Source organism: Panthera leo, chromosome B3 (assembly GCF_018350215.1).
Source record: "Panthera leo isolate Ple1 chromosome B3, P.leo_Ple1_pat1.1, whole genome shotgun sequence".
NCBI classification, from domain to species: Eukaryota; Metazoa; Chordata; class Mammalia; order Carnivora; family Felidae; genus Panthera; species Panthera leo.
In genome coordinates this window covers 109,874,289-109,900,387 of record NC_056684.1, presented here as the reverse complement: position 1 = coordinate 109,900,387, position 26,099 = coordinate 109,874,289, and the positions used below count along the sequence as shown (strand labels likewise).

General features: G+C 40.0%; 1 protein-coding gene across 3 annotated transcripts in view; it reads right to left on the bottom strand.

The window, feature by feature from the left end:
* Positions 1-26,099, bottom strand: part of SYNE2 (spectrin repeat containing nuclear envelope protein 2) — a 282,344-nt gene that overhangs the window by 111,659 nt on the left and 144,586 nt on the right. For all 3 annotated transcript variants that reach the window (XM_042943457.1, XM_042943458.1, XM_042943459.1), the window contains 8 exons: positions 24,270-24,425; positions 21,737-21,877; positions 19,976-20,158; positions 19,063-19,200; positions 11,951-12,136; positions 7,312-7,434; positions 4,922-5,104; positions 2,155-2,286 (listed from right to left, as the gene is read on the bottom strand). In XM_042943457.1, coding sequence (XP_042799391.1) covers positions 2,155-2,286; positions 4,922-5,104; positions 7,312-7,434; positions 11,951-12,136; positions 19,063-19,200; positions 19,976-20,158; positions 21,737-21,877; positions 24,270-24,425 — 1,242 coding nt within the window. The remainder of the gene's footprint in view (positions 1-2,154; positions 2,287-4,921; positions 5,105-7,311; positions 7,435-11,950; positions 12,137-19,062; positions 19,201-19,975; positions 20,159-21,736; positions 21,878-24,269; positions 24,426-26,099) is intronic.

Here is a 26,099-nt window from a genome sequence, read left to right as displayed (position 1 = left end):
GATTATTCACTCTCATGTGCTTAACTGTAAAAAACAAAGAAAAAGCCAGTTCACTTAAGAATACCCTAGAGATGGGGTGCCTGGGTGGCTCAGTCGGTTGAGCGGCTGACTTCGGCTCAGGTCACGATCTCGCAGTCCGTGAGTTCGAGCCCCATGTCGCGCTCTGTGCTGACAGCTCAGAGCCTGGAGCCTGTTTCGGATTCTGTGTCTCCCTCTCTCTGACCCTCCCCCATTCATGCTCTGTCTCTCTCTGTCTCAAAAATAAATAAACGTTAAAAAAAAAATTTTTTTTTTTAAAAAGAATACCCTAGAGAAAGAACATGCATTTCTAATATTCTGTGGGACACAACAGAAAGCACGCATAAAGCTCTTTCCCTGTGTGCCCAAGTATGATGGCTGAGAAAAAGCTCTGTGTGATTATTTACGTTTTGAGCTGAACTACATTTTCATACAACGCTATTTTTACTTGGAAAAAAACAGCTACTAAGCTATACATATATATAAATACTAACAGATTTTTCTGAAGAGATAAATGTTAATATTAATAAATGTGAATTTTTAACACTGACTACTGAAATGTGGACATATTTGGAGTATCTATGTAACTAGCAAAACGGTATTTTTCTTTTTTTTTGAATTTTTTTTTTTAACGTTTTATTTATTTTTGAGACCGGGAGAGACAGAGCATGAACAGGGGAGGGTCAGAGAGAGGGAGACACAGAATCCGAAACAGGCTCCAGGCTCTGCGCTGTCAGCACAGAGCCTGACGCGGGGCTCGAACTCACGGACCGCGAGATCATGACCTGAGCCGAAGTCGGCCGCTTAACCGACTGAGCCACTCAGGCGCCCCCAAAACGGTATTTTTCTAATGATCAAGCATGACGTCATAAAGCCATGCATGGTTGGGAGAGCCATTCAAAGTACAAAGAGACCAAAGGATCTTAATATAAGAGTATGAAAAGTTCATTGACAGGACTTGGGATTCCATTTAGCAGCAAACCTGTGAGTAACTTCTACTTGTTGGAGCTTAGTGTAGTTTCAAAGAATGTTCACAATTATTCAGAAGGGTTATGAAAACATTCCTTTCTTTTCGAGTACATGTTGTTGAGAGGTTGGACTGTTTTTACACACTTCAAACTAAACTACATACCTCAACAGATGGAATGTAGAAGCGATGAGAATCTAGCTGTCTTGTACGAAGGCAGACATTTCAGAGATTTGCAAAAATGTAAAACAACGTCACTCTTCTCACTACGTTTTCTTTTGGAAAATGTGATTTCTTCCATAAAAGATACGTTATTTCTATCAGTATGTACTAGGTTTGTTATTGTCATTTTAAAATAAACTAAATTATTCTTACTTTTCTGAGTTTTCATTTCTTTCTATCTCAGTAGAGATGATTCATAGAAACAAAAGCTCATTGGGGCCTTAAAATTTTTTAACGTAATGGGAAATCGGACATATTTACAATACTGAGTCTTTACTGTTGAGTCCGCCTTACTGAGTCCAACACCTAATAGGTGTGTGAGTCACCTTGGACCCCTCCGTAAGTCACTTGCCTTAGGTCTCACAGCTAGCAAGTGTTGCAACTGGCTTTGAATACCATAGCGATCGCCTGCCCAAACCAACCTGATGGTAGGATAGAAGCAGCTCTTTACAATCCTTGGCATACAATCAGGATATTTTTTGTAGAAGCACTAATTCGAAAACAAAGACTGAAAAAAAAAAATCTCTAGCAATAGAGGGTTAACATACACACCACCATAACTGGGCCCCACAGGATACTGTTAATTGTGACACATGGAAATGTTAGTTAGTGTATGAAACTCTTCATTACAACAGTGGTCAGGGTCTTTACCTGTGAAGCCCAGCCTGCCCACACTGCCTGCCCCTTATCTCAGAAAGCTAGACGTAAAGTCAGGTTGCCCAAATTTCCTGTGTTCCATCAGCTTGTTCAGTAGCAGAGCAAATTCAGACCCCAATGCACCTATTTTATGAAATAGGAACGTATAAAGTCAATACATACATAATATACCTTCAACTGGAAGAGAGAAGTAGGAAATACACCGGACCATCACAAAGGCTTCTAGACACCAATGGCTTAGTAAGTGATTACTGAAGGAACAGCAGGGCAAATAAATTAAAGAAACATACCTGTACCTGTGGCAGGTTGGCAGTTTGGTCTGGTGATATATGTTCATGGGAGAACTCGGCTGAATAATTATTTAAGATCTGCTTCAAATTTTCTATTTCCTCGTTGCATTCATTAGTCTGTTTTATGACTATCTATAAAATAACCCCCCCAAAAGAAGAATCTTTGTCATAACCTAAGGACTAGATTAATGGGTTACTTCCAATGTCCAACCCCACCACAAGTTTCAATTAATGACAGCAAATACAAACCCATATAGATTGCAATAGAAAATGGTAGCCTAAATACAGAGAGGAATGTTTGTAAAGCTGGCACCTGACTTTCTTGCTCTACTAGATGCCAGGACACCTTGGGCAGTGCTTGGAGTACAAGCATAATAAGACACACCTTTGCTCTTAGTATTTCCAGTCTAGTGGGCTTATTCTGGGAAGCATTTTTTATGGCATGTTAACATCCAGGTGCCAAGTTCTATGAAATTACTGCTATGTCATAACATGCTATTTTAATGCACACTCCATGTGATGCTTTCTATACTAGAAGGGTGATATTACTGATTCAGAGTGGAAAGGGCATCTGATTTGAAAGATGATGAATTTTCCCATTCCCGTCATATCCTCACCTGGTATCCCTTGGGGATCTGTGATGTACATTTTATGAGTAAGAGGTACAGGGTTCAAGAGCAGTCTGAGTTTGCAGGAAAAGGCAAAATTAACCAGAACAATACACTGAATCTAGTGTTAAGGAAGTAGTGAAGCTCACACCTATTTGTGTACTAAATTGTATGATCAAAGTATGACGGAAAGATAAAGTATAGATGTTTCCTTGGTATGCTACACAATGAAGCAAATGCCTTTTAAAACTGCAAAGTTTCGGGCCAACACAAAATTCTTCCTTGTAGGGCACCTGGGTGGCTCAGTAGATCGGGTGGCTGACTTCAGCTCAGGTCGCGATCTCACAGCTCAAGAGTTCGACCACGCGTCAGGCTCTGTGCTGACAGCACGGAGCCTGGAGCCTGGAGCCTGCTTTGGATTCTGGGTCTCCCCGTCTCTCTGCCCCTCCCCCACTCACATTCTGTCTCTCTCTGTCTCTCAAAAATAAACATTAAAAAAACCTTTCTGAAAATTTTCTTTGTATTTTCTTTAATATTTAACCATAATTTTGGCTGTGAGCTGGAAATAAATAACTACGTTCGCTGCACACACCTGTTACCCCACCCTCGATAATGAGCTACATCCTATTACCCACCCCACCCCCCCAATAACTTGTCTTGTTTTCCACAGTGAGGGCACTTAAAATATCCAAAGTAGGACTTGAAAGAAATGTACCAGATTCTAATGATTTTCATTACCAGTGTCTTACTTAATTTTGAAATATATGAGATGACACTTGATTTCCACGAGCACAATAACATGGAAAATTTTAGCAGCACAGTCTGATACCTTACTTGGCACAAAATATAATTTTCTCTTCTATTTTCCCCTTCTCATCCTGTGAAGAAACCCCTTAAAAGCATAGTTACAACTGTTATTTTCTTTTCCTGACCAGGAAACCAATAAAGCACAAAAAAAGCTTAAAAATAATAGATCAAACTGTCTATTTCTTTCTGTTTTCTTCTCTTTATAATATCAAAAAGGAGTACACAGAGTGCCAGATCTTTTTTTCTCCCTGTGGGTGCTAGACATCAGCTGATGAGCCAGGACAGAGAGATTTTATGAGCTAAGACTCAAACCAGAGATTACAGTATTCTCCAATCTTAGGAGAACACAGAGTAGCCAGCTAAATGGCAATGAAATTGAAGAGGGAGAAAGAGACAGCAGCTTTCTCCCTAGAATCAGGTGGTGGTCAGGAAGGAGGGAAAATAACCTTTTCTCCTACCCCAACCTATCTAATCAGGAAAAGCAGGTGGAGGGGGGGAGGGTGTAGGATCTGCCAACAGAGTTGAAAAGTCTGTGGGATTTAAGGCTGTTTCAGCAACTTTCTCTTCTTGTGAAAGTGGTTGTTAACTTAGAAATGCAAATCAAAGAAAAATGTAATTTCTTTCTAATAACGACTCCTGACTTGAGCCTGGAGATCCGTCAAAACATAAGAATTAACCCTCTGGGGAGATGCTGAAAGATGTCATCATTTAAAAGGAAGAGACCTTGATATGAAGAACAAATGATACCAGGAGTCTAGGAACACAGATTTTTGACCTGTTTGTACACAAATGAATCTGGACACGAGTTAACTCGGTGGTCCTTCAGCAAGTGATCTAATAAGCTTCCGACTCCTGTCTCCTTATATATAAAAATAAAGGTGGCAAAGTGCCCCTTCTATCTGTATCCCATGTTTGAATAGAAAATAAGATGATTAATGGGAAAGTGACCAAGAGTATAAAGAGATTATTATGGTGCTGGTTACTGTAAGGGTCTCACGAGGTTTGCAAATACATTGCTCAGGTTTAAATCTTTCTCCACAGCATTTACCCACGTGTGTTTTCAATAACTGCAGGGCAGAATTAAACCGATCATAGTTATGCTTTAATGCCTTCAACTAAAGAAGAATAAGAACTGGGGAAATCACCTTAGCCTCATTTAAGCAGTAAGACACTCTCCTTTATCCAATGTCACATCCTGGATAATAATACCAGAAGAGACCAAAAAGAATCAACAGAGGCAGCATCTTGTGGTCACGGGAATCTCACCAACCCAACCATTAAAACTGAAAAGAAAACAGCTTTTGCTGAACATTTTCAGCCAATAAAGTTGGCTATTATCACACACTGCTCACCTTTAATAACTCATTTTGTTCCTGAGTCACATTTTCCAACAATTTTATATCTTGTAAAAGCTGATTCGTCCGCTGAAACACAGGGAGAGGCTTCATTCCTGTCTGGGGCAACCTCAGTTCTACTTGGTAAGACACTATTTCAGCAATGGTTTTCTTCATGGGACGTATGTTTTCAAGTATGACCTTAATTATATCAGAGAAGCATGGTACGTAAATGAAAAGAAATGACCACTTCTGAATCTGTTCAAAATTAAAATACTGTATGATTTAGTCTTTAATCTATAGTTTTGATTTTTTTTAAGTTTTTTTATTTATTATTTTTTTATTTTTATTATTATTTATTATTATTTTTTTTAACGTTTATTTATTTTTGAGACAGAAAGAGACAGAGCATGAACGGGGGAGGGGCAGAGAGAGAGGGAGACACAGAATGGGAAGCAGGCTCCAGCCTCCGAGCCGTCAGCCCAGAGCCCGACTCGGGGCTCGAACTCACGGACCGCGAGATAGTGACCTGAGCTGAAGTCAGCCGCTTAACCGACTGAGCCACCCAGGCGCCCCAAGTGTTTCTTATTTTTATTTTATTTTTTTATTTTTTAGAGAGAGAGAGAACAAGCTGGGATGGGGGCAGAGAGAGAGGAAGAGAGAGAGAATCACAAGCAGGCTCCGCACTGTCAGTGCAGAGCCTGATGCGGGGCTCGAACCCACAGACCGTGGGATCATGGCCTGAGTCGAAATCAAGAGTCTGATGCTTAACCAAATGAGCCACCCAGACGCCCCTAAATTGTGATTTTTAAAGCATTTCCTTGGGGGGCGCCTGGGTGGCTCAGTCGGTTAAGCGGCCGACTTCAGCTCAGGTCATGATCTCGCCATCCGTGAGTTTGAGCCCCGCGTCGGGCTCTGTGCTGACAGCTCAGAGCCTGGAGCCTGTTTCAGATTCTGTGTCTCCCTCTCTCTGCCCCTCCCCCATTCATGCTCTGTCTCTCTCTTTCTCAAAAATAAATAAATGTTAAAAAAAAATTAAAAAAAAAAAAAAGCATTTCCTTGGCTCAGGCTGAAAAGAACTCTTAGATCACTTGTGCCCCGATAGTGAAAGGTCTCTGGAAAGAATGCCTGGGGCAAGAGTAAACCCTCAGCACCAAGTTCTGCGTTTGGACCACCCTTGCCTTCCTTCTCTCCCTCCCTGACTCTCTGAAGAACTGTTGCTTTGCTTTGTGCCACCAGGCAGTGAGCTGTGCAAGGGCAGTTTCTGCCTCTTTCTGCCTCTTACTCACTTTCATAGCAATTGCACGTAGCATGGGGCTTCCTACAGTGCAGGCCCTCAAAAGGTGCTTATTGAATTGTCCTGCCAAATTCCCTAAGTCCCAAAAGTATAATTATATTTTGCTTCAAAGCCATCGGTTCCGTAAAAACCCGGACTTACATAATCTATAAATGCGAAGAGATTATTCCCTTTACTAAGAACTTCCTATCTATCACTTTCTTTAATCGTCACAACAACCCCGGGAGGTAGGTATCAGAACCGCCATTTCACAATAAGGAAACTGGGTTCACAGAAATTAGAAGACCCCGGGGAGGTCAGGCTATAAGAGGTAGGGCTGGGAGTTGAAGCCAGGCCTGCCTGATTCCCAAGCACACGCTGCTGACTGCTAGGCTGAGAGGAAATCCGTGTCTGTGTGCTGTTTAATATGCCCCGGGTCCTATGCTAGAGGCTCTGTATCCACTGTAATCATCCAAGTACCCTCGCCACAATACCAACGCGCAGCAGGAGAATTCCAGAAATGTTAACTAATTGCTGAAAGTCACACAGCCTGTAAGCAGTGTAGTTGGGTCTAAAACCCAGTTCTCCTGACTTCAAGGCTGAAACCCTTGAACTATTAAACACCGGGATTTGACTTGATGGTAAAACTTCCAAACTTTGAAGTTTTCAGAAGAAATTCAGGAAAAAATAACCAATAGAAGTTATTTTTATACAGATAGTACTGTATGATTTAAAACATGATATGTGTCATTCATATCTAGTCTTCAACTTTATTTTGCTATTACTCTGGCAGGATTAAGTACTTTTTAGTCAGATCACATTATTATATATTTTAAAACATAATAAATAATAGGGGCACCTGGGTGGCTCAGTCGGTTAAGCATCCGACTTCGGCTTGGGTCATGATGTCACGGCTCATGAGTTCAAGCCCCGTGTCAGGTTCTGTGCTGACAGCACAAATCCTGTGTCCCTCTCTCACTTTGCCCCTTTCCCACTCATGCTCATTATTCTCTTTCTCTCTCTCTCTCTCAAGAATAAATAAAACTTAAAAAAAAATAATAAACATGTTTAAAGCATAAACATAATAAGTATTATGAGAGAACATTTCTAATAATGATCCATGCATACTTACCTCCCCATGCTTAAGATGTTCTTCAGGCGAAAAATCAAATATTTCTTTGGATAAGAGGATAGCTTTGATTTTTGAAACCTTTTTGTCCATTGATTTTACTTCAGTTTCAATAGCAACCACATCCTAGAATTTCAGGAACAAGAAAACATTCATGTAGTATATATTGTATGTTAATAACCTATAAAACACAATTTATTGCCATGTATTCTGTTCTCCAATTTAGGCAAAAATGTTTGCCACGTACACCTCTTAAAAATTAACCAAGTGAGAGGCACCTGGCTGTTTCAGCTGGAAGAGCACGCAACTCTTGATCTCAGGGTTGTGAGTTTGAGCCCCACATGGGGTGTAGAGATTACTTAAACAAATAAAACTAAAAAAAATAAATAAAAATAAAAAAAATAACCAAGTGTATCTTCAACAAATGATGTTGAAGATACTGGACATGCCAAGAATGAAACTGGACCACTTTCTTTTTTTTTCTTTTTTTTTTCTTTTAGAAAGAGAGTGAGAACAGCAAGGGAGAGGCAGAAGAGGAGAAGGAGGAGGGGAGAGAATCCTAAGCAGAATCCATGCTGTACGTGCAGCCAATGTGCGGCTCGATCTCCCAAACCATGAAACGACGATCTGAGCCGAAATCAAGAATCAAGAGTTGGACGCTTAATCCGCTGAGCCACTCAGGCGCCCTGAAACTGAATCACTTTCTTACACCATACACAAAAATAAATTCAAAATACATTAAAGACCTAAATATGAGACCTGAAACCATAAAAGTCCTAGACGAGAACACAGGCAGTAACCACTTTGGCATCAGCCTTTACAATATCTTTCTAGATATGACTCCTAAGGCAAGGGAAACAAAAGCAAAAATAAACGATTGCCTCTATGTCAAAATAAAAAGCTTCTGCATAGCAAAAGAAACAATCAACAAAACTAAAAGACAACCTATTGAATGGGAGAAGATACTTGCAAATGACATATCCAATACAAGATTAGTACCCAAAATAACAACTCAACACACACAAAAACAAATAATCCAATTTAAAAATGGGCAGGGGTGGTGCCTGGGTGGCTGAGCTCGTTAAACAGCAACTCTTGATTTTGGCTCAGGTCCTGATCCCATGGTTCATGAGTTTGAGCTCCCGCTGTCAGCTCTGAACCTGCTTAGGATCCTCTTGCCCCTCCACTCTCTGCCCCTCCCCCCGTGTGTGTGCATGCACACATGCTCTCACTCTCTTAAAAAATAAATTATTTATTATAAATAAAACAAAAAATATTTAAAATAAAATAAAAATGGGCAGAAGATGTGAACAGCCATTTCTCCAAACAAGACATCCAGATGGCCAACAGACACATGAAAAGATGCTCAACATCACTCATCATCAGGGAAATACAAATCAAAACCACAAAGAGATGTCACCTCACACCTGTCAGAACGGCCGAAATAAAAAACACAAGAAACAACAAGTGTTGGTGAAGCTGTGGAGAGAAAAGAATCCTTGTGCAAACCGGTGGGAATGCAAACTGGTGCAGCCACTGTGGAAAACAGTAGAGGTTCCTCAAAAAATTAAAAATAGAATTACCATATGATCCTGTAATTCCATTACCAGTAACAAATACAAAAACACTAATTAAAAAAAAATTTTTTTAACATTTATTTATTTTTGAGACAGAGAGAGAGAGAGCATGAACAGGGAGGGTCAGAGAAAGAGGGAGACACAGAATCTGAAACAGGCTCCAGGCTCTGAGCTGTCAGCACACAGCCTGATGCAGGGCTCAAACTCACAGACTGTGAGATCATGACCTGAGCCGAAGTCGGACGCTTAACCGACTGAGCCACCCAGGCGCCCCTACAAAAACACTAATTTAAAAGATATAGCACTCCTATATTTATTGGAGCATTACTTACAATAGCCAAATTATGGAAACAACCCAAGTGCCCATGGATAGATGAATGCATAAAGAAGATGTGGTATATATACAATGGAGTATTACTCAACCATTAAAAAGAATGAACACTTGCCATTTGCAACCACATGGATGGATCACACAATGCCAAGTGAAATCAGCCAGTCAGAGAAAGAAAATACCATATGAACAAGGTATGGTACAAAACGAATGAACAAGGAAAAAAAGAGACAAACCAAGAAACAGCCTCTTAAGTATAGAGAACAAACTGATGGTTACCAGAGAAAAGGTGGGCAGAGGGATAGGTGAAATATGTGATAGAGATTTAGAGTATACTTATTGTGATGAGCACTGAGGAATGTACAGAACTGTTGAATCACTATATTGTACACCTGAAACTAATATAACACTATATGTTAACTGTATTAGAATTAAAAAAAAAAAAAAAAGCCTAACAAAGTGTATGTAGATGTTAACTGCTTTCAATAAAAAAGTCGTTCCTTTATTAGCATACCACACTACAAAGCACTGCTTATACCTTGCTGAGTTAAAACTCCTCATAAGGCCAACTTTCAATTTCTTAAACTATGAGAACAAAAGTATTATGCATTTGAATAAATTTTATTAAGTTTATTTTTTTAGTAATCTCTATGGTCAATGTGGGGCTCAAACTCATGACCCCAAAATCAAGAGTTGCATACATTTCTGACTGAGCCAGCCAGGCATCCATGAATCAATTAAAAAAAAATTTTTTTTTAATGTTTATTTATTTCCGAGACAGAGCATGAGTCAGGGAGGGGCAGAGAGAGAGGGAGACACAGAATCCGAAGCAGGCTCTAGGCTCTGAGCTGTCAGCACAGAGCCCGACGTGGGGCTCGAACTCACAAACCATGGAGATCATGACCTGAGCTGAAGTCGGTCAGTCACTCAACTGGCTGAGCCACCCAGGCGCCCCTTCAATTTTTAATTCTCAATATCTATGAACTCTTTAGATTTATCTTTGGAATGTGTTTAAACACTTGAATACAAGTGGGTTTACAATTTAAAAATTTCTACCACTTCAAGTAAAATGACAAAGTCACCCTTGGAAAACCAACACAAAAGAAGCTGGAAAAATTGACAGGATTTTCTTGCCAATCCCCTAATGAACTATTGTCATGCAGAGCCACAGATCATTTGTCTGGTGGTTATTCTCTCATCAGTGTCAACCTCTAGGACTTGGCCAACAACCTAGAACAGTGAAAAGGCTGCAGCATGTGTAATAAACCTACATATGGAAGAACACGTGATACAAAACCATAAATGCATGAGTACATGCTACAAACCCTACATATTGAAATCCACTTGCACTGTAAGAAGGCCTTTTAGACCTTTACTTAAAGAGAGCTAAATGCAGACACACTGTAACAACCAAAAGGTACAGCTCATAATGAAGGGGACAGGAAACTACACGGGAATAGACTGAGGGTTTCAGGGGCACCTCAATGGTTCCGTTGGTCCAACTCTTGATTTCAGCTCAGGTCACGATCTCATGGTTTATGAGCTTGAGCCCCGGCGATGGGCTCTGCGTTGATAGCCAGGAGCCTGTTAGGGATTGTCTGTCTCCCTCTCTCTCTGCCCCTCCCCTGCTTGGGTGCACGCACATACATGCACTCTCTCGCTCTCTCAAAAAATAAATAGAACTTAAAAAGTAAAAACGAAATAGACTGAAGGTTTCAAATTAAAGCAGTCTGGAGCCATTTAATATCAGATAAGCATAACTTTACAAGCAAATGAAGCAATGAATACAGCAACTTCCTAGTGATATCTTCAAGTTACAAAGAAAAGTTAAATTATATTGAAATTATTTTTTGCATCTTATATTGAAAAAGGTATAAGAAAATAAACCCTATCTCTTAGGGTAATTTCGATCAAAAGTTATAGAAGCATTTAAAAACCTTGGAATAAGCTTCAATAACCAAGAATGTTTAGCAATCATTATCCTGAAGTTACACAAGTGTGGCATAGGCAATGTAACAGAAACAAAAAGTAAATAATTAATTGTACCTGCCTTTGCTATATGACTTGATCCTTAAATAAATGCCTCACACGTTTCAAGCTGAAATAAATAAAATTATTTCAAAATCTGGTGGCTGCCACACAGCAGCCCCTCAGCAAATATTTGTTATTGGTCAATGAAGACTTGGGAGGTTATCTGTTCAAGTCCCTCTTTGCTAATTTGTGTGTTTATATCAACAATTATCGTCTCTCTGACAAAGAGAAAATGGTGAGCTTATTTGATGAGGATTCTTTCCTTTAAATAGACCACTTCTGGACCAAAAATGGGGATATGCACTACAAAATAAAAGTTGCAAATTAAAGTAAAATCGGGGCCCCTGGGTGGCTCAGTCAGTTAAGCATCCAACTCTTGGTTTTGGCTCAGGTCCTGATCTCACTGTTGGTGAATTCAAGCCCTAAGTCGGGCTCTGTGCTGACAGCGTGGAGCCTGCTTGGGATTCTCTGTCTCCCTCTTTCTCTGCCCCTGCCCCACTCACACACACTCTCTCTCTCTCAAAATAAATAAACTTAAAAAAATTAAAGTAAAATGCAATTCAAGAAATAAGAGCATAAGTGAAATATGTACCAGATCAGTATGTCTTCATATAGTTAAGAGTTGATTAGTGGTATAACTCTAATTTACTAAATGAAATATAAATTAAAAATAAGAAATCACATCTTTGTAGTGTCAACTTACATCAGCCATCCGTTGAATCTGTGGAAGGCTCTCCATGATTTTTTGTTGTAAATCTGCCACTTGACGACTTAACACTTGTACAGATTGTGCTAAATCATCAGTTTCAAAAATTATTGACAAGTCTTCTAGATCCGTGAACACTGAATGTAAAAGATTGTGTTTCTGTTCTGAATCTTCCAAAGCCATCTACACAATGGAAAACAAGGAAAAAAGAGAGAGAACATCAAGATACTAAAAGAGGTTGATTAATATCGAAATTGGAGAAAATTTCCTAACTGTGTATAGGGTGGCATATTAACTAGACTTACTGTGGTGATCATTTTGCAATACATGCAAATATCAAATCATTTCACTGCACATCTGAAACTCTTATAATGTGTGTCAATTGCACCTTAGTAAGAAAATTTTAAATCCGAGAATTTTAAAACTGCCTCAGCATTTCAAACTCCTATTCATTTCATTTCATAATAAGACACTGGGGGTGGTTCAGTCAGTTAAGCATCGGACTCTTGATCTGGGCTCAGGTCATGATTTCAAGGTTGTGAGATCAGGCTCCACACTGGGCATGGAGCCTGCTTGAGATTCATTCTCTCTCTCTCTCTCTCTCTCTCTCGTCTCTCTCTCTCTCTCTCTCTCTCTCGTCTCTCTCTGCCCCACCCCTCTCTCTCTCCCTCTGCCCTTCTCCTGCTCACACTCTTGCTCTCAAAAAAAAACCCCACTTTAATCATAATAAAATAGTAAACACTATATTGTAAACAGCATTGGGTGACTTTGGAGTGTCTACCCCATTTTGGTGGGCTCCCAGCAGCTATTATATACCATGCAACCCTGCTCCTCCAGCCATCAGTAAAAGAACCAGGAACACCTGACCTGCGGTCCATCCCTCTGTCATCTGAAATCCGGGCCAAGAAAGCCATTCAGGCTCTCTCTAATGGGCTGGACTTGTAACTTTGGGAATGTGAATTCGAGAGAAAGAGGTACACGAAGTGAGGATTGGGAATGAAGAGGCAATCCTGTGGCTTGTCAGTCCTGGTGCCGATGTCCTCGCGTGGCCTTACCACATGATGCCACCGACTTCCATGAGGCGTCCCTACGGTTTGAGTTGACCTGAATAACCTGACACCAAAGGGACTCTATCTGATAAAACCAAATGAAAGAGAAAAACATCCATTTTTACAGTTTCTTAGACATTCCTCCTTATAATTTTTTCCTTTCTTCTTTTAACAATGATAATGTATTAACTAACTTTCAAACTTAAGATTTCAAGATATCTCAGCCACCAACTGGAAATGTTTAACCTAGCGTAGTCTTCAGGTGATTCCATAAAACATAATATGGTATGAGAAAGAACATTTACTTAATTCAAATAGAATTCTGGTCTCTAAAATTTTTTTAGGTTATTCAGAATTTTATGTTGTCCTTATTTGAAATCCTAGAAGGAGAAAACTTTATGGAAAACAAAATTTAAAACCAATGCGTTTTGGTTTTTTCTAACCAACAATACCATTTTACAATAGCATCAAAAAATATAAAATACTTAGGGATAAATTCAACAATGTACATGTAAGACCTATACACTAAAGATTATGAAACACCACTGAGAGAAATTAAAAAGGACCAAAATAAAGAGATCTATCGTGTTGCTGGATTGGAACAGTCAATACGGTTAAGATGTCAACTCTCGCCAAACTGATCTACAGATTTAATGCAATCCACTCAAAATTCCAACAGTCCTCTGTATATTGACAAGATGATGCCAAAACTTACGCTGAATTGCAAAAGACCCAGATTAGTCAAAAGAAATTTGAAAAAGAACTAGTTGTAGAAATTATGCTACCTGATTTCAAGACTTACTCTACGGCTATAGTAATCCAGACTGGGTCACATCAGTGAAAGAACAGGCACATAGATCAGCAGAAAGAAACAGAGAGTCTAGAAATAGACCCACGTCTACAACATGGCAACTGATTTTAAATAAGGCACCAAAGTAATTCATTGGTGAGTCTTTTCACCAAATGGTGTGGGAACACTCAGATATTCCCACAGAAAAAAGTGAACCTTCATACAATGTACAAAAACAAACTTGAAATGGATTCAGGACCTAAAAGTAAGAATTAAAACTATACAGGGGCACCTGGGTGGCTCAGTCAGTTAAGCCACCGACTTCAGCTCAGGTCACGATCTCACGATTTGTGAGTTCAAGCCCCACGTTGGGCTCTGCACTGACAACTCAGAGCCTGAAGCCTGCTTCCGATTCTGTGTCTCCCTCTCTCTCTCTGCCTGCTCCCTGCTCACACTCTGTCTCTCTCTCTCAAAAATAAATAAACATTAAAAAAATAAAAATAAAAAAGAATTAAAACTATACAATTTCTAGAAGAAAAGACAGGAAACCATCGTAGCCCTGGGTTAGGTAAAGATTTCTTACATACAACACAAAAGGATAACCCATGAAAGAAAAATATTAAAAATTGGATTCCATCAAATTACCAACATTTGCTCTCTGAAAGACAATATTGGGAGAATGAAAAGCCACAGACTGAGAGAATATGTGTAAATCATATATGTGTTAAAGGACTGCTTTTAGAACATTTTATAAATAATACTTACAATTCAATAATAGAAAGACAACCCAATTAAAAACTTCAATAGACATTTCACAAAGGAAGCATACAGATGACAAACACATAAGTAAATGTTCAAATAAATAAATTATTAGTCATAAAGAAAGGCCATTTATTTATTTATTTATTTATTTATTTATTTATTTAACGTTTATTTATTTTTGAGACAGAGAGAGACAGAGCACGAACAGGGGAGGGTCAGAGAGAGAGGGAGACACAGAATCTGAAACAGGCTCCAGGCTCTGAGCTGTCAGCACAGAGCCTGACTCGGGGCTCGAACTCATGGACCGTGAAATCATGACCTGAGCCGAAGTCGGACGCTTAACCGACTGAGCCACCCAGGCGCCCCAAGAAAGGCCATTTAAACCACAATGAGATACCACTACTACGTCACTGGAATGGCTAAAATTTACAAGATGATATCAAGTGCAGGTGAGAATATGGAGCCATTAGAACTCATATGGCCAGTTGGACTGAAAAATGGGAGTTGAGCCATTTTGGAAAACAATGTGACCATTTCTTATCCATTTAAAGACCTACCATAAAAGCCAAAATCATACTCCTAGGCATCTACCAAATGAAATGAAATGAAGACATACATCCACACAAAGATTTGCATATGACCATTCACAGCTCTGCTTACAGTAGCCTGTAAGACCCCCTGATCCCCACCTCCTGATACTCAGGCCCTTATAATCAACGCCTTTGAAATGTAGGTTGGGCTAATGTGCTTGCTGATTTACTACTGGCTCTACTGATTCCTTACTGAGATGTCACTTCCAAGATTAAGTTATAAAAAGACTGTTTCTGTCTTGGGGGCTCTCTTTTTTAGATCGTTCATGGTGAGGAAAGTCAGCTACCAGGCCATGAGGCAGTTTTGTGGGGGAGGGCCACAGGTCTGTATACAGAAGTAGATCTTCTGAGGCCTGCCAATAGCCAAGTGAATGACCTTGGAAGTGCATCCTGTCTTCTCCCTCACCCACAGCGAGGCGTGACTGCATTCTTACAAGAGACCTTGAGCCAGAGGGACTCAGCTAAGTCGCGCCTGAATTCCTGACCCACAGAAACTGAGATAATAAATGTCTGTTGTTTTAAGCTGCTAACCTAGCATAGTCCAAAACTTGAAATAAGCCAATGTCCATTAACTGGTGAAGGGATAAACATGTTGCATATTTCCACAAATGGAACACTACTCAACAATCAAAAGAATGATTTATAAACATTAACAATCTGGATGAATCTTGAAAACATTACACCAAGTAAGTCAGGTAAAAAAGGCTGTATACTATACGATTCTCTTTACAGGACATTGTGGAAAGAGGAAGAGGAAACTCTGAGGTGATGGAGATGTGCTTTATATTGACGGTGGTGGTGATTGTTACACAATCGTATCCCTTTATCAAAACTCATCAGTTGCACACTTAAAATAGACATATCTGGGGGCACCTGGCTGGCTCAGTTGGTAGAGCATGCAACTCTTTGTAATGTCATGTCATGTCATGTAAAATGTAATCTTATTTTATTCTATTTTAGAGAGAGAGAGAGAGAGAGAGAGAGAGAGAGAGAGAGAGAGAGGGAGAGAGTGAGCACATATAAGCAGGGCAGAGGGGCAAAGGGAGAGAGAGAATTCTTAAGCAGGCTCCACATTCAATTCAAAGGCCAAGGTAGGGCTTGATCCCATGCCCCTGGGATCATAACCTGAGCCACCAAGATGCCCCGGTAGAGCACGCAACTCTTGACTGTGGGTTCATGAGTTCAAGCCCCACAGCTCTACACAGTTGGGTGTAGAGCTTATTAAAAAACACATAGGGGCGCCTAGGTGGCTCAGTTGGTTAAGCATCCGACCCTTGATTTCAGCTCAGGTCATGATCTTATGGGTTCATGAGTTCAAGCCCTGCATCAGGCTCTGTGCAGACACTGCAGAGCCAACTTGGGACTCTCTCTCTCCCTCTCTCTACTGCTCCCCTGCGCTCTCTCTCAAAAATAAAATAAACAGTAAAAAAAATATATATGCATATATTATGTGTGTATTTTACTATATGTAAATTATACCTCAATGAAATTGAGTAAAAAAACAATTTGTCTATTTTTACAAAGAAAATTTATGTTTCAATAATTCTTAACTACAACAGCAGTATTTCTGGAATCATCTTTGGGTTACAAAAAGATTTTTACAAATACAATCCAGGTAGAAGCTTAGTTGGGAGTTTTGATACTTCTTCAAGAGACATTTTTAAATATCAATGCCTGGTAATGCTAAAAAAGTAGAAAAGGGTATCTTAAAAGTAGAACAACTATTTTCAAAATAGGGACAAAATGGGATATTCACATATGACTAGTTGTTTGAGACTTACTTCCCATTGGAGGATTTATGAGGATACCTTCTACAGTAAATCAGCCTTCTCTTGTGCCTACTTCCTCTAGCTCAGAAAGTAGAGTTAGACTAAGTTCTAGTTCATACACTAAGGCCAGCAAATTAGAATGTCCTCATGACTGAGATTCTTTCACACATCACATTTGGGTCAGTAGAAGACAGGAAAATTAGAGATGCTTTTGCCTGAACTCACTCTTGTAAATTTGTTTTAAACTCATAACAAGCATTTGAGGAAAAGAGTATCATTCCTCTCTTCTGTCTTTGCAAACTCCTTGCAACTGGTGGAAAATACAGGCAATTTAAAATAAAAGACGACAGGGGCACCTGGGTGGCTCAGTTAAGCATCCAGCTTTGGCTCAGGTCATGATCTCGCGGTCCGTGGGTTTGAGCCCCGCATCGGGCTCTGTGCTGACAGCTCAGAGCCTGGAGCCTGCTTCGGATTCTGTGTCTCCCTCTCTCTCTGCCCCTCCCCTGCTCACATTCTATCTCTCAAAAATGAATAAACATTAAAAAAAAATTTTTTTAAATCAAAGAGGACAGGGGTGCCTGGGTGGCTCAGTTGGTTAAGCGTCCAACTCTTGATCTCAGCTCAGGTCATGATCTCATGGTTTGTGAGACTGAGCCCCACACTGGGCTGTACGTTGACAGCGTAGAGTATGCTTGGGATTCTCTCTCCCTCTCCTCTGCCTCTCTCTCAAAATAAATAAATAAATAAAACATTTTATAAGCAAAGAAATTTCATTAATAAAATAAAATAAAGGACAGGCTATAGGGATGTGGAAAGCCAACCCGAGAGCTGGGGGCAGAAATCACAGGCAAGGGGAAGAAAAGAAACAAATGGGTGAAAGGCAGCATCGTTACAACTGTTACCATGGGGGGAAATGTGCCAACAAGTCTCAAACATCTGGGAGGTATAAAGGAAGCTGTCTACTTGGGAATACACTGTGCTATTCTAAAGATATAAAGGAGCTGGATCAACGTTGAGGTCTGATTACTCGAAGAACTGTTGTAGAATAAACCTTTTCCTAAGAAGATCCCTTCTTGTGGTTTAAATAATATGAGAGAAGAAAACATGCCTTCGCAATAAAACTTAAGCCAATACTTGGCATCTGGAAGATCTCTTGCAGTCATGGCCCTGGGTAGGAAAATACTCTCATTTGTTTTGTCTTTGTAAGCTAGCATGGAGACATCAGGCACCAAAATGGACAGAGCATTTGGCAACATGGCATGCTTGAACTAGAAGGAACTACGGACTCGTTTTCTAATGCTGTGCAACTAATGACCACAAACTTCGCAGCTTAAAATAAAACAAATTGATTATCTCGTAGTTTTCATGGCTCCAGAGTACAGGCATAGCTTAGGAAGGTCCTTGGCTATTACAAGGCCATCACAAGCCTGCTATTAAGGTGCCATCTGGAGCACAGTTTCTCTTCCAAGTTCATTTAGGTTGTTGGGAGAATTCAGCCAGTTTTCCTGCTGGCTGTTGGCTGGGGGGTCACTCTCTGCTTCTAAAGGCTGCCCAAGGGTCCTAGCCCCACGGGCCTCTCCTAATATCACAGCTCACCTCATCAAGCCAGCTGGAGAATCTCTCTAGTCTGCTATTAGAGAGTCTTATAATCATATAAACATGATCAATCATGTATTCATGGGATTGACTATCCCATTACCTTAGCCATATACTATAACCTAGTTAATAGAGTGGCTATCTCATCACATACTCTCATATTCCTGCCCACACTCAAGGAGAGGGGGTTATATAGGTTGTGTACACCGGGGGCAGGAATATTGGGAGCCTTCTTAGAATTCTATTGACCAAAACCATCCCTATTCACTGCAACACCCTCACTTCACAGATGGGGGGAAACCGAGGCCCATGGAGGAAAACAATAAATTACCCGAAAAGTCATATAGGAGTTATCAGGACAGAAAGAACTAGACCCTGGCCTCCAAAATCCCTGTCTAGAGCCTGCCACTGTCCCACCCTTCCTTCTGCCACTCGGCATGACTGAAGATAAGGTTGTTCTTCAGGAGAACAGGGGGGCAGCACCACGAAGGGGAGCTATACCACTCGTCATTGTGTAGCTTCCATACGCAGGAAGAAATGAAAGAACCCTTACCTGAAGGGTGCTAGCATGCTGACTCAGCATCTTTGAAGAGTCATAGTCAGCAGGATTAGCCAGCAAACGGCTGGTATTTTCTGTCCAAGCCTCAGTACTCTTCAAAAGGTCATGATATGCCTCCATCTTAAGTATGGCCTGTGAAAGAAAGGCACGAGCAAATAGTCTGACTCGTTCCACTTGAGTCAAGTGATTCTTCAATGGAGAATTTGTTACCGTAAATCAGGCCCTGCAGGGTTCCACTCCCTGTGGCTGGGGCAACTCGCCCACCCCCTCCAGGTTTTCACATTTCTAACTTTTAAGACTAACCCCGACCATAGGTAGAAAGGATTTAAGAAGTTGTACCCAATGCTATGGGTCTCAGGAACAGTTCTCAGTTAGCCTTGCAACTAGTCTGGTTCCCATTTTATGCTTCATTCTGAAAACTGGATTCGTATTTTGTCTTCCCATGCAGGGCCTTGTCTTAGTATATCCCAGTTCCTCTGGCACTAGGCTCCTGCCTCGTTCTTGCTAGATTACATGTACAACTCACCCACCACGACCCCTATTTGGAAGGGAGGGAGAAAGTGTCTTATTCCTGAATGACATTCTTTCTTGTTGCTGGCTCCCTGCAGGGACTCTTGAGGTTGTTTGTTGGAAATGCCCATTGCCTATTGGGAAACCCAATGCTCTCCTGGACTCCTGCTGCGGTCCGACTTTTGGACACCTGCTTCTGCTTGCCCAGACTTCCTGCTGATGACAGCAGTTAAATCTGTCCTCCCGGCGCCCACCTGACCCTATCATCTGGCTCTAGCTTCAGAACCCGAAACTGGCAATTCAAGGGAAAATGGCTGCCTCAGAATATATATTTTAGTTTTGTTTTAAAGCCCTTTCAATACAAGCTAAGCGTAGTTATCACGTGTTACTGTCATACCTTATTTAACTGTGAGGTTCTAGATTCTGCTCTCTGGGACACTTGCTGATACTGCTGGAAAGGAATCATCAAGTTATCCATCCATTCTTGAGCCTGTCCTGGATCCTGTTCAACAATGTCCTGCACTTCAGAATCCAGCTCATTTAGCTTGGAATGCCAGAGATCTAGCTCGTCCCACATTTTCTGGAGAAGGAAAATCATGAGTCACTTTGAATGCAGAGGTCCTGGTTCATTGTGTTAATTCCTAGTCTTTGCACTGTATTTGCACCTGTAAGTGCTACCAAAACAACATCACGGGCACACTTATTCACTTATGCCTCCAAACGACTTGTGACCTAAATTGAAAAACACCATTTCTGAGGTCTCTTGGTCTACCTATATTTGTTTCACGACCAGAATTGGCTGTAAGGGAGCAGAAAGACCTAGACATTTCCGGAGACAAATGACACCGAACAAGGTCAATATAACCTTAGTCTTTCAAGAGTGATGAGGTAACATTATGTTTAAAAGGGGCTTCAGTTAATCACACACACAGACACAGACACACACACACACACACACACACGCATCCTCACGCGCGCCTGTGTGTGTGTGTATTTAATCTAGAAGACAATTTTTTAAAATTTTATTTTAGAGAGAGTGAGTGTGTGCGATTGAGGGAGGGGAGCACAGGGAGAGAGAGAGAATCTCAAGCAGGCTCCACACTCAGTGCGGAGCCCGACATGGGGCTCAATCCCACTTCCCTGGGATCATGACCTGAACGGAAATCAGAGTTGGACGCTCAACCGACTGAGTCATACAGGTCCCCCAAGAAGACGATTTTTACTAAGTGTAAAAACAAAGCTAACAGAAAATATCTGTTTTGGTTTAGGATTAATGCAGTGGCAGAAAATTCTAGCAAATAGATTGGATTCAAGCCTGACCTTGTATTGTCAATGGAATTCTCAAAGGTAAAATATTTAATTTGTACTTAATATTTGCTTAAGAACCCAACTTTTAGAAATGGGAAAAGTAGACTGGTTAACTTAGCTTCCTCTACTTATTAAGGGTCAAGATTTTGTCCAAAGGTGAGCCATATTTTGACCTATTTTTAAAAGTCTCCATTCATATTAGAATAATTCCTTAAAACATAGATTAGAATAAGAATGCTTTTCCACATGCAGGAGTTTACTCGGGGAATTAAGTGGTAGAAAATCACGCTTATGTACAGTTTTACCTAAGACTTTATTTCCCAAGATATTTTACAAGGCAAATAAATTTGGTATTTCTATTTTCCTGCTTCGCCTTGTAGTCTAAAGAAAAGTTGTTAATTCCACTCAAATCCTATTGAAATATATTTTTTAATCAAATAAGTTTCAGAAATATTCCATATCATATTCCCCATGTTAATTCACGTTAGAAAACAAAAACTCCGAGAATTGCTCATAGAAACGTGCTAGCTTTAAAAAAAAAAAAAATTAATATTTATAATGTTTCTTATATCAGTCTTTCCAGGATAAGGTCCTTACTCTACTTGTGAAAAGGCTAGTTCACAATCACAGGCTCTCAGGGGTTCAGGCATATTCCCACCATGGAAAAACTGAGAACAATTCTTAAACGCAATCTTCTCTACTAACCCTCTGCAGGTGACACGCAGTAAGGGGGCCCTATAGGCTCTGGGTGAGCATCTCTGTGCTTCAGATTCATCCAAAGAGCACACCCTGATGACTGAGGAGCAGGAGGAATGCTAAATGCTGAAGGAAATTAAAGGACGGATATTACCTTTTGAATTTCCTGAGCTTTCTCGATATTTTTGCTTTTCTGCTGCAACATCTTTTCCACATTGTGAAGCCCTTTGTTAATCTCGTCTATTTTTCTACTCATTGTATATGATGGTGAACTTTTCAAAACTTCACTGCTAATCTGTTATAACGAGAGAAAGATACGTTTGGCTTACAGATGTGCTCCATACTCTATTCACAGGTCCAGGTGATAGAAGAGATAGATACATTGTTATGTGATTTTAGTTACAAAAATCTTGTAAATGCTAGGGGGGGACATCCCAAACCATTATTAGCTAATACATTAATGAGAGGGTAGACTAGCAGACTAGGAAGTAGGAGCTGTGCTGACCTGACCTTTTAAGTCCAATCTAAAAAAAGGAGAAGGAAATCAATCAACAAGAATGTGTTGTAATCTACATATTGTACTACAGGTCTGTGCTGAGTTGGGCAAAGCTACTGAGTGTACTATCTGAGACAGAGCCCAATGGAGCAAATGATATGAAAAAATCCAAGGGAGGTAAATAATTTATTATACAGTCTCTCATTTTATGACAAAGACCTCTGCAGAGGACTGTTCTCAATAAAACCCAGCTTATTCTCAAGCTGACTTAAAAATAATGTAATTCTCACCATAATATTCATTTGGGTGAAATAACCCTCTAAAACTCACTATTTCTGGAGGAGGCACAAAGCTCAGTTTTTCTCTGTGCGAATGTTTATAGTGTATGTTTTCACAGCAATCTGAAATCTAGTAGCTGAACAGTGTAACTTTTTTATCTGAACGATTTTCTTAAGAAAATAACTTGGGCTAGGAAAGATAACAAATGAATGTGGAATGTGTCATTTTTCAAATACCTGATTAGTTCCTGTTCTCAGTTTTTGGGGTTTTTTTTTTTTTTTTGGTTTGTTTGTTTGTTTTAGGCCATGTTGTTGATAAGGCTTTCTCCCAGCAGCCACTAAATAACCAAATAATACTTTACGCTTCTGTATAATCCTTTAACCCTTTTAAAAACAACTATATCTGTATAACTATTACGACTAAAACCTTCTAATGCAGACGGTACACAGAGAGAAACTAAACACAGGTTAAATGACTTGCTTATGGTTACACATCAGGGGAGAACGTGAACTTGTCCTGAGAAGCCCCAAGTCACTCTGGAGACCCAGGCTCTCTTTCACATTTCAGGATGTTGATACTCTTGTAAGATGTTTTTATTCCACAGACCATAATGCAGTTGAGATTTTTAGGGGAAAAAATTAATCCTATGTTAGTTTTTAAACTGCTGTAATAGCTATTTATTGCTATGTAACAATTTTTCTGATATTCGGGACAGTTATTCTCTTGGCCAAAAGGCATATAACTTCGGTACGTTAGGAGAGACCAAGATTTAGGAAAAGTAAGCAGTCCTTCAAATTATACAGTATGGTTCTGAGTCTGCCTGGATGCTTCACACAAGCAAAATCAGTTGCAATCTGTTACAAATATACAAGTTACAGCTGAAACTCTCAACCTTAGATTTAAGAGTGATTCTGATCATTTATTTTGTTGGGGATTTTCACATGAAAAGAAGAAAAGATTTTCACATGAAGTATTCACAGAAACAAATTTAGTTGCTCTCAAAACACTCAGTATTTTCTTAAAAGAAAATCAATAGTGCTTGATTCTTGAGAAGGTATCTCATGGAAGTATCTCATTTTCTTCTGTGTTAAATCAACAAAATTTGTCATAAATGTATATTAGGAGTATGTATGTTTTTTCACGGATCAGATTTTTCCTAAGAAAACCGCCAAAGAAGTTAACTGGTTTGAAATGTGATTTCCTGTGTATGTGCTTGATATCTATTTTATTAAGTTAGGGGTACTCCAGGTTTCAAAAAAGAACACAAAAATCTTTCTGTGGATGCCGGACCAAACAGAATTTTGTTCTGCTGGATGGATGTAGGCTGCGTTTCTAGGATCTAATAAATCTGTCTTGCTAACGTCTTGGGTCTCCAGTACTAGGAAACATTTCCCACTTGTTCTTCTAACTTTCAGATTCACCCATTCGGGGATGAAGATTTGCTCAGATGTGTTTTGTGAGGACACTGTGTCTTAGATGCTATTCCTGGTGAGTTGTGAAATTCATATTCTAATTGCCCTTGGTAGCAATTTTAAAACACTCACAGGGAGGGAATACATTTTACAGCAAAGTATTATTCATGTCCAAAATTTTAAAGTGATTCTCCGTTTAAAAAAAAAAAAAAAAAAAAAAGCCAAGTAAAAGCTAACGGACAAGTCTATTTTTAAATGCAAGAGAAGAAAAACTAAACATCCTGACAACTAAAAATAAACACATTGTCTAATTTTGTTATCTGTCACTTATTTAGAGCAATTTCACCTCAGTATTCAATACACAAAATTATCACTTATCTAAACCCTATAAAAACAGTCATAGTTGAAATCAGGGCAAATGAAAATGTGACATTACGTCATCTTTTCTTTATATCTCTTCAACTCGTAAATAATAACACTAGTACAAACATTATTATTACCTTCTCGTCTATGTCTTCTAATGCTTTTCTGCATTCTTCCACCTGGGATTCAATCTCTGCAGGGACTAGGGTATACATTTCAGAATACTTGATTCGCAGTTTTTCCATAATATTCTCAAAAGTCAGCTTCCCTTTCTTAAAAATGCTTTGAAGCTCCTAAAAATATCAAGAGAGTTTCAAATACTCACAGGACAGGGAAAAAGTGTAACTCTCAAAGTAAAAGCAGCTTCCCAGCACATCCTTATGATTTAAATGAGCACACTTTGCATGACAAAGCCTCACTACTGATACAAGCCGATTAAGCAGGAGAGATACTCTGCTTGGTCAGATGATGCTTTCTAGTTTGTAAGAATTAAACTTGATATCTCTTCATGGTGTCAAACCATTGTCCTAACAAGACATTACAACATCTCCTGCTTCTAAAATACCTCTAGGATCTGACTGTATCTCACTTGCAGTCTTGATCTAGAAAGCCACAAGCAGCAAAAAAGTTTCAAAGAAGTTTTTTTTGTTGTTGTTGTTATTAACTTGTTGCCATTTCTGCTTCTTCCTACATTATCATCACAATGATTCAAGGCCACTAAAAGCCCTACGCTTGAAGCAAAAGTGTCTGCTTTCATGTAATTAGACAGCCCAGCAGAGCTCAACTTCTTTCAAAAGGGAGGGTTCCAGTTCCCTGCAAAGAATGTGGGCTTTAAAAGATAAAAGAAACCTGAACAAATAGTCTATTGGTTGTGGCCTAGAAACAAAATCTGATCTACGTTCTCCTGCACTAATTATAAAGGAGAAACTCATTTGTTTGGGAAAGTCTCCCAAAGATCCAGTGGAAAAATACTTCTTGACTTTACTGTGGCTTTTGGGGGGTTTGTTTTGTTTTTACAGTAACTGTTCAGTAGCATTATCTGTGTTAATAGGTTGAGTCACCGCACTGAAGAATGATTACAATTTTGAATGACTCCGTGATGTGTCACTGTTTTCCTTTTCTTTACCCTCGGCAGAGAACAAATCCAGAGGCAGAAAGTTAGAGAACAATGCCATTCAGACAAAGGTGGGGTTTGAAGTACAGTGCCGTCCGGTTTTATCTAGACCTAGTCAGAGAATATAGAGCTACACTTGGATGGGTTCTCCATGAAGACTGAGGGAGAGTAAATTCCCTCTACCAACACTGAGCAATGGTTAACAACCACACGTGATTTTTGAGTAACTTCCAAATGTCTGTTTTGCTTGTTACCATTGGACTGGAATCATTCTAAAAGACATGAGGTCCCAAATGACACGGAGGCATGTGCACAGCCCTTAGGATACTGTGATTTAAGAGATACAGTTCGTCTTCAGCCCTGGTTCCTGAGCAGTTTCTAAGGCCCTTGGGATTTCTGGGATAGGAGTAAAGGAGTGCGTTTCGTTATTCATAACAAGCCCTTTTCAACTATACCTGAGCTTATGCTAATAAGTGACTTCTGGGGGGCTCCCCAGATAGATTCTCGATGGGGGGCGGGGCTGCTTGCCCGAGGAACCAATCAAGTGAACTTCCAGCCCCATTTCCCAATCCCCTAGGGTGGGGCCAGGTGCTAGAGATTGAGTTAATCATCAATGGCCAGCGATTTAATCAATCGTGCCTGCATAATGGGACCACCATAAAAAACCCTAATCGATGAGGTCTGGAGAGTCTGGAGTTGGTGCTGGGAGAGCGGCACACTCAGAGAGGGCTTGGAGGCTCTTCACCCTTACCTCGGTCTATGCATCTCTTATCGACGGATCCTGAGTTGCATTCTTTATAACAAACCAGTAATAGTAAAGTGCTTTCCTGACTTCTGCAAGCCATTCTAGTAA